General features: G+C 46.5%; 1 protein-coding gene across 1 annotated transcript in view; it reads left to right on the plus strand.

Moving 5' to 3' along the window:
• The window catches only part of LOC137342532 (disks large-associated protein 2-like), a 198,138-nt gene that overhangs the window by 81,482 nt on the left and 101,836 nt on the right, over positions 1 to 14,820 (plus strand). Inside the window, exon 2 of the mRNA XM_068006468.1 lies at positions 6,988 to 8,085. Coding sequence (XP_067862569.1) covers positions 7,054 to 8,085 — 1,032 coding nt within the window. The 5' untranslated portion in view covers positions 6,988 to 7,053. The remainder of the gene's footprint in view (positions 1 to 6,987; positions 8,086 to 14,820) is intronic.

Consider the following 14,820-nt stretch of genomic DNA (forward strand, 5'->3'; position numbering starts at 1 on the left):
TGGTTGAGGGATAAACATTGGCCAGCACAATGGGAGATCTCCCCTGCTCTTCTTCAAATACTGCCGTGGGAATTTTTACATCCACCTGAGAGGGCACACAGGGTCTCGGTTTAATTTCTCATCTGAAAGACAGCACCTCCCTCAATACTGCAGTGAGATGTCAGCCTAGATTATGTGCTCAAGTCTTTGAAGTGGAGCTTGAACCCACAACCTTCTGACTGACTCAGAGGCCAGAATGCTACCACTGACCTAAAGCTGACACAGTTTAAAAAGCTTTAGTTATGTCAGAATTAAAGTATATAGCTCCTTTAAGTGATATGGACCATATGAGTATGTACCATACTTCAGTTAATTGTGCACTCTTCATAACATATTGGTTGTGCCTGATAACCAGTTATAACTGTATTATCTCTTTCACCTTTGTTACGTTACTGTGTAAGAATCTAATCAATGAAAGTATTGTGATGTGGCCAACCTTCAGCTCACGCTGTGAATAATCACCTTGGAATCAGTAATAATCAGTGCCTGTAACAATGTGATAGTTCAAGGCTGTTACTGAGAGAACGCGCCAGGAATTACACAAGGTGAAAGATAATCCAATAAAAAGGCTGCTGCTCTTCTCTGTTTATTTAATTCTCCTGCAGGGCCTTTATCACTTTCCCATTCACAGCTTATTGGATAATAGCCGGCTAGCAGTGATTTTACAAAGTGATCATTTAGGCGATGGATTCTGTTGATGTAACAAACCGAGAGACTTGAGTAGTTTATGAATGACAAATTGAATAGCTACCTTCAAGTGAGCTCTTTAATTGCGATACACATTGAGCAACAGAAATAATGCCAACGAATACAAAAAAAAATAGAAATGGGAGCTTAGGGACCCCCTAAATTCCTCTTGAGTTTGAAAACCTATACATTATATAACACACTTATGCACCATATAATACCCTAAATCCTATAACATAACATATTTAGTACTAACATACAATATTAAATTATATAAACTGTGCAATGTAATGCAGTATACACTACAATATGTAACATTACATAAATATAATCACCATATAATATACTAAACACTATATAATTTAAAATTGACTTTATTTAAAATAAACAGGTCGATATTTTTTTTATTCGTTCATGGGATGTGGGCGTCGCTGGCGAGGCCGGCATTTATTGCCCATCCCTAATTGCCCTTGAGAAGGTGGTGGTGAGCCGCCTTCTTGAACCGCTGCAGTCCGTGTGCTGAAGGTTCTCCCACAGTGCTGTTAGGAAGGGAGTTCCAGGATTTTAACCCAGCGACAATGAAGGAACGGCGATATATTTCCAAGTCGGGATGGTGTGTGACTTGGAGGGGAACGTGCAGGTGGTGTTGTTCCCATGTGCCTGCTGCTCTTGTCCTTCTAGGTGGTAGAGGTCGCGGGTTTGGGAGGTGCTGTCGAAGAAGCCTTGGCGAGTTGCTGCAGTGCATCCTTTGAATGATACGCACTGCAGCCACTGTGCGCCGGTGGTGAAGGGAGTGAATGTTTAGGGTGGTGGATGGGGTGCCAATCAAGCGGGCTGCTTTGTCCTGGATGGTGTCGAGCTTCTTGAGTGTTGTTGGAGCTGCACTCATCCAGGCAAATGAAATACTAAAATAGCAGAGAGGAATTTCAGACAAAAACATTAAGATAGACAATGGTATTTTTAGGCTATAATACATTAAATTTTAATACCTCCATCACTCCATCTGACTGTTTCTTGAATGATTCCACAGTTTGTTTCTCCATGACCCGAATCAGAAGTTCATTCCATCTGTTGATCATGCAACTTCTTTCAGGCTTCCCACCAGATCTTCCACGTTGGTGACCTTGCAGTAACTCTCCGTAACCAATTGCCATGTTATTCGTCTCTATTGCATGTTGGGGGCCAGAGCAGTGTCTCAAGGGTCTGCTCGGAAAATCTAATTTTCTTACAGTTCTGCCATTCTACGTAATGTTTTTGCAATCTAAAGCTTGATTAATGAACTTTTCGACATTTATACCGGTTAAGTGGTTCATTAGCTGCTTGAGAAATGTTACAGGATCATTATCGCAGGTGCATCGTGACTAGCTACAGATTTTCTTTATTCCCACTACAAAGTGTCATTCTCAAGAACTGCACATTTCAAAACTTTGGATCTCTGTGATTTTGTTCAATTATGAAGAAAAATGGGTAGTTTTTCCATTATTTCGAACAGGTAAAACAATGATGATGTACAGAGCCTGATGTTTTTAAGAAAACCATGCACTGATTTCAAAATCTAGTTTATTGAACAGAGCGCTCCCTAACATTACTATTGTGAAAGAAGGGAGGGGAGTTTTAACCCTCCATGATAGGCGGGACAATGGCGGTGGAACGAGTGGTTTAAAATTTCAAAATTCTGAAACCCGACCCTAACCCACTTCCAACGCGTCCACTTCCAATTTTAACGGAGGCGGGTTGTGGGACGGTTTACTAATCTGCTCTCAAGGCACAGGTCATTTATTTAAATATGTTAATGAGGCTGCTTGCCTCAAATTTAAACTGATTTTTACATTTAACAACTGCAGGCCGGGTCTCCAAGGGCTCGGGAAACCTGGCAGCTGAAGGGAGGCAAGAATGGTTGGTAAATGCCTTTGTAGCACTGCTCGTAGGCCAGGAGGAGCAGAATTGCTTCCCCCCCGCACCCCCGGCCTCTTAAGCAAACCTGCCACAATCCACCGACCCGTCGACCTGTGATCTGAAGCCCCCCCCACAATCTCCCCCGTGATCTCCCCCCCCCCCGACCCACAATGTCCAGCTTGCCCTCTGGAGCTGTATTTTCATTTTTTTCTGAATAATTTAATCTCGTCAAAAAAATGATTTTTTAGCAATGCAGCCTGTTACAGTCCAGAACACTTGACATATGATTGTGTTTGTGAATAACATGTTTGAACTATAGTTTAATGAGCTACAATTTTCCTTTAAAAGCCAAGTACTAAATTAGCTTAATCCTCTAGCCATTGTTATACAGGCTGTTGCTTTAAAGGGCTATACCAGCCTACGGTCAACTCTTATGAGGAGACTGTTTAAGGCCTTGTTCAAATATCAGTTGTACTCTGGTTAAAATTCAGCAGTCTTGACTACTTTGATCTTGGAAAGTTTAACAAAAGCGCAGAGTTTTTTAGAATCACGAGTCTTCCATAATATCTTTTCCCCAACTTGTCTCCATCTTTCTGAAAAAGTTAACTCTTGCTGGGATACAGGTCCATGGGTGCCAGCACCCCTCCAGTAAATTGCCCAAGTAGTGTCATACAATCATGCAGCACAGAAGGAGGCCATTCAACCTATCATACCTATACTAGCTCTTTGAAAAAACTATCCAATTAGTCCCACTCCGTTGCCCTGCAGTAGCCATTCTTCATGTATAAGCCCAGACAGCATTGACAGACTATTTGACCATAGGGACATCATGGTGCAATACAATTCCTGTCCTTGACCTGCATGAATAACACCTTCCAGCAAGGGTCATTATTAGACAGCAAACAGTTAATGGACACAGAAGCCAATTTAGCAAAGACCAGTGACTGAACCTGGGTCCTTCTTGATCTGTATGCTTGAGTGTAGCACCAAGTGCTACTTTTACTCACTGAGCTATCACATCTTTTTTTTAATCACAGTATCATATTTACTGTGTGAAGAAAGCTTTTATCATATATTGCCAAAGTCCATTCCTCTTTCATGAATGGATTGAACCAACAAAGATGTCAGTTACACTCCTCACAGTATGTGTCCAGCCAATAACCTAATCAGTTAGAACATTTCATACTAAAAGAAGGGACCAATGTAATTTGGGAAACACAGAAAATGTGTAGGTTCAGGACTCTGGACTTATGAACTCCAGGTTTTAATATGAGGCCCTCTTTGTGGTTAGAATTTACATGATATAAGAACGAAAATAAATATTGCAGACTGGGCGTTTTTATGTGCAGCATGTAGAAATCCTGATCCAAGCATAAAATACCTTGTTAAACTCATTTTGCATTATTCAAGATCCACTGTATTAAGCTCTCTTCATCTATTTCCTGACACATAGACAAAATTGTAACTTTTAAGATCACTTGTCCAACTTTGCACGTCATTCAGTAGCAGCAATTACTGAGTTTCACATGACGCTGAATATGCAGTAAAATTGAGCTTGGAATAAAATTGTGTATTTAAAATGCCTAGAGTCGACTTTATCATGTTATCATATATAAAAAAATATACTTTTTTTATATATGATAACATATATAAAATTCCAAAGCACTTCACAGCCAATGAAGTACTTTTGAAGCGTAGTCACTGTTGTAATGAAGGGAAATGTAACAGCCAGTTTACGAACAGCAAGGTCCCACAAACAGCAGGGTGACAATGACCACATTATTTGTTTCAGCGATGTTGGTTGAATGATAAATTTTGGCCAGAACACCTAGGAGTACTCCCCTGCTCTTCTTCGAATGATGCCGTAGGATCTTTTACCACCACTTGAGAGGGCAGACGGGACCTGGGTTTAAAGTCTCATGCGAAAGACAGAACCTCAGACAGTGCAGCACTCCCTTAGTACTGCACTGAAGTGTCAGCCTAGATTTTGTGCTCAAGTCTCTGGAGTAGGACTTGAACCCACAACATCTGACTCAGAGGCGAGAGTGCTACCACTAAGCCTCGACTCACACTTAAAAGCTTATTGTACTCAATCAAACTTCTCTCTGCTATTTTATCAATGGCATTCACCCATTTGTCTTTTTGTTCCCACACCTCGTTCCTAAAGGATGGTAAGGGGAAGTAATCTGCTCCCAATTGTCTGTTGCAACTTTTGAAAATTGGCGATGATGGAAGTGGGGGGGTGAAAGCAGTGCAGTGTGACCTGATTTTACTGTTCTGGGCTGTGGAGAAGTATCCAGCCTCTATTCAGTACTTTCCCCAGTGATACAGTGGAAGGTGAGAATTCACCACACGGGGAATCACATTCCTACATCCTATTATTCAGTGACGCAGCATGATACGCTGCTGGGCTGCCCACTGCCAAGTAAGTTTTAATAAAAACACAGGTATCTTTTGATTTACACACAGTTGGTGAACTATATGTTAAGTATCCATGTCCACTGGCAGCACGCACTCAGAAAGTTGGTCCCTTAATTCAGCTGAGATTCAGATGTTTGCATTTCTGTGAACTATAGTGTTACTATAAATCTGATCAAATAGGAATAGCATTTGTCGGTGTGAGATGCCGTTTTCAAATTATTGAGACCTATATTGGAACAGAACTTAATGAAAAAGAGCACACAGTCTCCATATCAACCATCGTAAATCCTGGTTCTTACATGGTTTGTAAAGGCTGATGGCTGCAGGGCGGGGATTTCTATTTTTAAATGTTAAAATACTCAATTAAATGAAGCGTGAGAGTAAAGAGAAAATGAATTCCAAACAGCTTATAATGTAGATTTGAGGACATTTTGCCCCTTTATAGGTCTCCAGCACAGTGCAATGGTATCTACAGACTATAGGGTAGAAATCTCACAAGCAGAAGTGTGCTGAGGCAGGACTTCCACTCACCGCTGTGACCTATCACTGACCCCGTCCCAAATTTCAGGATGGGGCCATGTACATCATTGGAGCAGATGACCACACCACTGAGGCAGCCAAAAGTCAGAGTTTCAGCCTGCTGCTACATTAGGAGGAACCCAAAGCTTAGGTCAAATCAAAGACAAAGGTCAGGAATTTAATGTTTTATTGGGGTGATGTGTGGCCCCTATGGCACAGGTAATCAATCCTTCTGGGATCGAATGGCATCTGCCTTTCCTGCTTCAGGTCCCACTTCAGGCTCTCCACAGATGTCTGTCTCGTTGAGCCTGTCAGGGGTGCTTTGGCACAATTCTCTGAGAAGCCATGGAATGCTTCCAGAAACATCCTCAAAGTGGTTTAACAATGTAACGGGTGCAGGCATAAGGAAAATCCCCGCTCCCGGTCCTTGAAGGTCAGCAATGGGTGGAAAACCCGGGTTTCTCTCCGAGCTCCGGTACCCATATTGGTTATGCCAGCATTGCGCCCCTCAAATCATGCAATTTCTACACTTATACCCCAAAAAGTGAGAGAATCTTGTAATCCTCAGAAGATAATTTTACTTTTGATAGTGATGCTATTACTTATAGTTTGTGCCCCTTGAGACAATTGATAAGGGTAATAGCCACTTTATATCAATCAGCCAGCTGCAAGATCTTTACTGTTAAACTTGTTCTTCTGTGGAAATTAAATTGCTTAATCCCTTCTTTACCTTTACTAGCAGAAACAAGTATTTATGCTAAGTCAGGTACTTAGGGTAAAATAAACAGTCATCAAACTGCTGATGCAGAACCTTTATAGAACATCTGAATATTTGGTCATGCCTTGTAGGAGCAACCTGGATTGATTCTCTGCAGTCAAGTATTTGCCGTTATCAGACTTGATTTGGAGTGACACTTATTCATTTAACAATGTAGCCTACTTTGATTTATCTCACTCTGGAAAAATAAAGGTTTTGATAATAAATCTTACTCCTAATATTTCTCCAATGACGATGATGCTGTGGGGTAGATCACCCGCTCCTTATAGAACCTCCCCGATTTTCAATTCATTGCTCTCAATGGCATGAAAATTAGGCACGTTCCATCAAGGACGTGGGATCCACCGCAACAGATTACTGTTTAGGCAACAAAGACAAACATCTACCCTTGTGTCTCTACAGCAGATATGTTTACCGACACCATATAAATGACCAAATGTGATGCAAATACGATGAGTAAATTTGACCCCTGAGATCCCATTGTGTAGATCTTTTTTAAAACTTCAAAGATTAAAATAACTTAACGTTTTGATGAATTTCTGCCTGTTTTATTTTGCTGCTTTACAGTGTCATCTTTTTCTGAAGATTCAAGAGCTGCATTACTAATTTTTAAAAAATTTTCAATAGTAATTTTGATTCTTTTACAGATGACGATACTGGCTATTTAGCACTATCCTGAAGAATGAAGACGGACTTCATACTGTATTAACACAATGAAAGGATATAATGGAAGTCGCAGCCAGTCACAGCACTCTTCTGCACACACATGCCATTGTATGCCCGAGGATTGTGATCATTCCCATGATTATTTACATCACAGCCAAGATCCTAGGCAGTCTTATTTGCTTAGTCCTACAGAATCCTGTTCGATGGACCATCACTACTGCATGTCCAGGAGTACCATGCCCTCTGAATGTGCTGCAGCACCCATTAGCATGACTGAGCAGATGTCCTCTAGCAGTACGTTTCCTAGGATGCACCATAACCCACAGTATGAATCTTGCGATGACTGCATGGCTGCCACCCACACCGCCAGCAAGATCAATCGGCTACCTGCCAACCTGTTGGACCAGTTTGAGAAGCAGTTGCCTCTCCACCACGATGGGTTTCACACACTCCAGTACCAACGGGCAAGTTCAGCTGAGCAGCGAAGTGAGAGTCCCAGCAGGATTCGGCACCTGGTTCACTCTGTGCAGAAGCTTTTTGCCAAGTCTCACTCTCTGGAAGCCCCTTCGAAAGGAAACATAAACGGTACTAAGATGGAGGGAAGAGGTGGGGACAGCTACCATCACCATCAACACCACCAGCACCACCCCCACCACCACCAGTCAAGGTCAACAAAGAGGAGCAAAAGCAAGGAACGCAAATCTGACTCCAAGCACAGAGCTAAGATAGCTGGCTGGTGGAGCTCAGATGACAACCTTGACAGTGACAGCAGTTATATGGTGGCCGCTGGAGCCAGTAGGCACTCTATGGAACAGGCCACCCAGTACTGTACAGAACCCATTGAAAGTGCCTTCAGAGATCTGACCCTGAAGAGTTTAAAAAGCAGCAGTGAGGGGAAATGTTTAGCGTGTGCAGCTATGCCACAGCTGGCTGATTCACAACACATGAAAAGAAGTGTGTGGTCCACTATGACAGTAAGCCAGGCCAGAGAGGCCTATCCTAGCTCAGCACTGAACCAAGACAAACCTTCAATGCTTCAGGATACCAAGGCACAAGAAAGGGCTTATCATTATCTTCAGGTAGGTGTTAAAATATAATTATCAATGTTAGAAGCGAGCTGGATCATCAATGCACAAATACCATGAATGTTATGTGAATCATTCGAAGGCATTTGCTTCCAGCTGTACATTTCTCATTTGGCTTCCTTCAAATTTGTTTTAATTATCATAAAATTGGGGGGAGGGCGTATTCAGCTTGATATGACTTTTGGATCCTTCCTAGATATGAATATTAAATCAGACACAGCACTTTTTGAGAATTTTATGTTACTGTATTCTTTTGATAGATAGAGGACCCCCTTCAGGACACTCTGCTGTATTTCATAGGTGGGGTGGAGCAACAGTATATCTGGATGAAAATTCCTGTTTGGAAGTGAGAGAACATGAATCCCTTCTTTTCAAACGATGGTATTCATGTAAGGGGTTTTTACTGTTTCTCGGGCTTATTTTAGGTCAGCCAGTTATGTTTTTCCTGAGCTGCCCTGCCCGCTGTGCGGTTGCGAATCGCTTTCCCCTTCCTGATTCTGAGCTGAGGACTTATCGGGCGGTAACAAGGACAGACGAACAGACCATTGGATTGGTACAATGAAAACCAATGTTTATTAATAAGAAAGCTAAAACTACAAGGTAAACAGTATTATACAGAAGATAAAAGAAATCGCTATGGCTACAATACAGTCTTACACTTAACGGGGTGGAAGAAACGGACACATCGAGGGAAAATTCTAAAATCACAATTTTAGCAATACCCCTTTAACTCCCACCCTTACACCTAGCTAGGTTGTCTTGTGGCGGCCAGAAAATTAATGCTCACCGGTGAAACAGATGAAAAGGCCTGGCCCCTGTGCCCTGCTGCTGCCGTCGACATGTGGTTGCGAGGTTTACTGGATGGCCTTCCTTCTTAGTTGCTAGCAGGCAGACAGGACACCGGGCCAAGAGGCGAAGAGAAGAGAGAGAGAGATTCTGGGAAGCCCCAGTTATATCCTCCCGGTATCAGGTTTTTTTTTTCGTGCCTCATCAGCTTGCTGCATTGTTCGATTTGAGCACAAAAACGTAAGACAAAGGACCCCAATCTCTGGTCCATTTACATAATGGCCGGTATCTGTACTGATGAGTTCCATAACTGCTTTCCATTGTTCCTGAATGTTCCTTGATGGTTCACCTTAGGTGGGATTACTTCTGATGGCTTGCCTCAGGGCGTGAATGCAACTGCTTGTCTCCCTGCATTGTTCAAAAAAAATCCCTGTCTGCCCTTGTGGAAAGGTGTCCAGTTTCAAATGCTGCACTGTGGAGAGTGAGGAGGTGGGCGGGTGTTACTGAGGTAATTAAGAAATAGCGGCCATGTGTCTGACTGCAGCCATTTTGCGAGGCCCTGGCTTGTTTAGAACACAGTCACACCAGGGTTATTTTTTTAATAACTCCAATAAATCTTCGGGGTGGGGGGGGGGAACATGTGAAATTTTGCGAATCCCTTCACTCCCCCCTGTGGATACTTAAACTTGCTTGAAGTGTTCATGCAAGGTGAGCAAAATTTCTGACCGTCGCAAACAACCCTCCCCTTTATTTACCTATCCCTAATCCCTCGACACATACATTCCCTTACTTGGAGAGAACCCCAGTGTATGGCAGGCATTCAGATAGAAAACAAGGTTGAATTACAACAATCCCAGCACGGAGGGGTCCAAATACCCCTGCACCACTTGGGATGAGACAGTATTTCGCACACTATACAACACAACGATGAACAATCTTTATTCAAAACAACATCAAAACGAAAACTTACTTTATTGAAAACAACAAACGGAAGGGACCATCTTTATTAAAATAATGAAACAGGCTGCCATCACTCGCAAGGGATGCGTCCCCGAACTCACACGGGTGTTTCGTCTACCCGAGCATACTGGTCCTTCCATACCCTTTGTGTTGTAACCACTACCTCGAGACCCCTATTCCTGCACTGGACGCAAACCAGGTAGAGGACGATCCCGAGCTGACAGATTACTAGCACGTGTGATGCCAGATGAATCCAGGAGGGGACCTCTATATTCTCAAAGATGTCCCACCAGGGTGGGGTCGTAATACTCAGAATATCGGGCCCTATCTGGACAATCTTCTGTTCCAGTGTGTAAAAGTGTTTTTGGGACACCCCTACTGCTTTTAATAATTTAACGAGGTGTTCTGGGAGAGGGGGGATCTGGTAGCTGAAGTGGGCTACATACTTTTGGAGGTTGGTGAAATTCTCTTTCACAGTGAGGTGAACAGTGGATGGTTCAGGGATGGGGACAATTCGTGTCTGTGCCACTTGAACTTCTGCCTTGGGTTTAAAGCAGAAACTGCTGTCACTCACCGCGCACCAGCTGTGCTGACCATGCTGGTAGTGAGACGCTGCTGTGGTGACGCAATATGTCCCACCTATATACGCCACCTGTGGGGGAACATGGCCTTGTGCCATGGCTTCCATGGTGCAGTTTATAGGCTTCGCGTCAGCAGCTCTGAACCCGCACTGCGGTTTTGAATAGGCGTTCAAGTGCTGGGGACACAGGATTATGTGTGATCCCCGGCTCTGGCACCCCGAGAGGTCAGTACCAGTCATAGCATGCTCCCACTTTATGACGTAGGGCGGGACCGCTGTGAAACGAACGTGTGCACCCCCCTGAATGACACCAATGTTCTCCACCCTGTACACCAGCACGGGTCGGGCCGTCCCGCCCATGACTGGCATCCCTACAACTATCCCTATGATGGTGTGGTTGGAACGCCCACAGTCCACTGGGACTGGGTAGGCCTCAGAAGCTAGGCGGAGCTGGCACGGACTTAATGTATTCTCAAAAGGGTGGAGGGCTGCGAGGTGTTTGTTGCTGATCCAGGAGGGGACTAAACCTTGCTTTAAATCCTCCAGATTGCTGCGGGCCTCGCCCAGCAACCATGCCCCATACAGCACGCACACTTCATTCTGCGCCGCCTGGTCTGACGCATTCCGACCCTCCCTAATGAGCGCATTCACCGTCTCTGCATGCTTTTCCAGCTCCGCTATGATCTCCTTTAAGTGGAGAGTAATGGCCTGATCTTCGTGCAGTTCCGAACCCACCACCTTATTCGCATCGATTAATATTTTCTTTAATTGCGTTTTTAAACCATTAATCTGGGTCTGCAGCTCGATGTCATCTAAGCTGTTGATGACAGAAGACCCCGTGTTAAAACCAGTTAAGACATCGTTAAAAACACCCCTTCTTTGTCTCCCAATCCCGTCCAAAAGCTCGTGGGTGTATAGTCTGGTTCTGTCAACGTCTGAAAAATCAAACTGATAAAATTTACGGAACATCTCTTTTAAGAGGGCTTGATACAACTGTGCGGTCTCTGTGGGGCACCACGCGGGTAGGTGTACCTCGGTGAGGTTTAAAATCACAGAGGCTACCGTGTAGTGCACCCCTTGATACAGCACCTGGTCTGTAGGTACTAGCACCAAGCCATTCCCTGGTCCCTTGGTGGTGGCGGGGCATCCCTCTACTATCATACGTGACGTCACAGTCGTGGGCAGGGGCTGTCGGGGGCGGGTTACTAATTCAGTGGCATTAACCGAGATTGGGGAGTATGGGATCACACATGCGCTCAGGCGCGATTCCCAGTCCATCCCCCTCCCGTCATCTTGCCACTGGCTGTGGAAAATGATGGAAATGCCTGTGGGGCAGACTTTCTCTGAACCCCACATACAGACATAGATCCCCTGATCCGGTTCCCACCATTTGTCCCAGCACCCTTCCTGGGTCCCTGTGATGGTCCTGTGGGTGTTATTCCCTAACCTCTCCCACTCTACCCTGGCGTTCCCCATATCCTTACTTAATTTCCTAAGCCACCACCACCTATCCAGGGGAACGTTGCCTTTACATGACAAACATATTCCTTTTCCCACGGTGACGCTAATCCTTGGGGTGACAATTCGTATCCTCGGGCACTGGAGGGAGGTCTCCCTGTATGAAAAACCGGTCTGGCTCGAGTACTGGGTCAAATTTGACCCCAGCCATCCGGGCCAGCTCCCCTCGTGAGTGTACAAGGCGATTTCATCCGCCTCGCGTAGGCCACTCTCATCGTGGGCTAGGGGCGCCGTTTTTCCGGAGCATCCGAAGATGTCGCCCCTTCTCGCGAGGCTCAGCCCAGACAGGGCGAGCAGGATCACGCCTCCGAACATTCCCTGTAAAAGATAAAGAACATCTAGCCGGGCTCCCTATAGGCTGCCTGGCTTGGGTGAAGTGTGAGCGGGTCCCTCGACCTCGGCTCACGTTGACAACACTGGAACGGTTCCATCTTAAAATTACATTACGGTTCCACACCTTATAATAAACCTATACATCTTAACTTAAAACTACAAACTTAACTGCTAAAGTTATATACATCCGCCGCCCGTCTCCGAGCGGCCAGCTCAAATTCTGTCAGGACTGCTGCAGGCTGCTCCCTGTGGCGTGGCTGTACTGAGCTTTACTTCCGGTCCCTCACAGCCCGCGACTGCTGGCTGAGGACCTTTGTCTTTCGACTTAACTTTAGCGCGGGAGGTAGCCCTTTTAAACTGGGGAGCCGGCGACCATATCTTCCTAGGCTGGGGTGTCCGAGGGGACCTCCTAGGAAGTGCTGTTGGTGGGGCTACCCTGGCGAGCGGACCCTTGCTGTGGGTCGCAGTCCTCGCTGGCTGGGGGCTTTTCCCCTGTGGCTCCTCCCTTCCCAAGTCTGAGCTGGGGACAGGCAACCCTTCGCTGCCTGTTGCCGGTGGCTGAGAGTCTTCCTCTCCAGGTTCAAAACCTGGGTCGGGGGCGGGGCTACCTGCCTCGGGCTCCTCCTCCTCCCCACCTGAGTCCCAGAAGAGAGGGGGAATGGTTTGGACAGGGGTCTGGGTGACTCCTCCCCTGACGCACGTGACTGCGCCTGCATATGCTGCCTGTGAGCTGGGACCTGCTGGGAGCTGGGGATTTCTAACCTCAGATCCATCTGGGAAAGGAGGAGGGTCCAGCGCGCAATGCGGGCACTGCTGACTGTCCCATCTTTGATCCTCCCGTCCAGAAGCATTTGGGTGGGCGTGTGATGTGTGAGGAGGGTGATAGGAGAGGTGCCTGTGAAGATCGAGGATCTTTTCACAGCCCAGCACGTGGCCAAAAGGTGCCGCTCGCAAATTGAGTAGCTCTTTTCCACGTCAGTGAGTACTCTGGAGGAGTGGGCCACGGGTCTTAGCCTGCCGTGCCGCTCCTGAAGCAGCACAGCACTGAGATTATCCCCGCTGGCCGCTACCTCCAGAAAGAACTCTCTCCCACCATCTATCGCTCCCAGGGCTGGTGCGGTCTGCAGGTCCCTCTTGAGCTGGACAAATGCTGCCTGGCACCCCTCATCCCAAGACCACTCCACTCCCTTGTGTAGGAGTTGGAGCAGAGGGGCTGCCGTGGCCGCATAATCCTCAATAAAATCTCTGCAGTAGCCCGTTAGCCCTAAGAACGACCTCACACCCCTCACAGTACTGGGGACCGGTAGCTCTTGGACCGCTTCCCTCCTAGCCTTGTCTATGGCTCGTTCCCCTGCGCGGACGGTCAGGCCCAGGAATTTAACTTCCCGGCGGCCGATCTGCGTCTTCTTCGGGTTGACCTTGAACCCTTTACTCTGCAGCAGCTCCAGCAATTTGACCAGTAGCGGGCCATGCTCCCCGACTGAGTCGGTAAACAAGAGCAGGTCGTCCACATACTGCACCAATTGGGTGGGCTGGCTAAATTCCTTTAAACTACTCGCCATGCACTGGTGAAAGATGCTGGGGCTGTTATGAAAACCTTGCGGCAAACAGTTCCAAGTATACTGTTGCCCTTTAAAAGTAAAAGCGAACTTATACTGGTCTTCCCTCCTTAAGGGGATCGACCAAAACTCATTCGAAATATCCAGCACCGTGAACGTAGTCGCGGATGCTGGAATGCTTCCGATGAGGTCGGCAACTGCTGCCACTGTGGGGGCACATGCGGGGATATTGCTGTTGAGCACCCGATAGTCCACCGTGGCTCTCCATGAATTGTCCGGTTTCTTGACCGGCCAAAGCGGAGAATTAACATGAGTGGCTATGGGCCTCAGCACTCCCTGCTGCACCAACGAAGATATGGCCATCTCCATATCGGGCTCTGCTTCTCTAGGAAAGTTATACTGCTTCTGGGGCCGGGCCATAGGGTCTCCATTTACCCTGACCTCAAACCCGGTGATCCTCCCGCAGTCGTGTTTGTGCATGGCGAACGCAGCCATGCGAGCCTGCACGACTGCTTTAAATTCCTCCGGAACACCCTCCACCATGAGCCCGAGGTCATAACCTCCTTTCGGCTTCACAGTACACAGGGTTCCCTTCCCTTCTTTTCCTGGGATAACGACCACGCCATTCTCCTCACCCGTGTCGGCTCCCCAAAGGCAATGGTTGCGGAGATCCACAAGGATCCTGTGGCCCACGATGAAGTCGGCCCCTAGGATCCCCTTTCCTCCCTCCGCTTCCCACCTCGCCAGGACACACGTCCACTTGGTTTGGAGTGGGCCCAGGCGGACTGAGAGCGGCTTGGAGAAGGCTCCCGCCTGTTCCTTGCCGGTGAACCCCGATAGAACGTATGGAACTCCGCTAGACAGAGGTGAGGTGGTGGGATTAGCTGCGTGGATCACGGTGCATGATGCCCCCGTATCCAGCAGATAAGTCCCTTTAACCTTCTCTACCTCCATCTGCACGAGCGGTCTCTTCCATGCATCAGACCTGAGAGC

Source organism: Heptranchias perlo, chromosome 26, assembly GCF_035084215.1.
Source record: "Heptranchias perlo isolate sHepPer1 chromosome 26, sHepPer1.hap1, whole genome shotgun sequence".
Lineage (NCBI taxonomy): Eukaryota > Metazoa > Chordata > Chondrichthyes > Hexanchiformes > Hexanchidae > Heptranchias > Heptranchias perlo.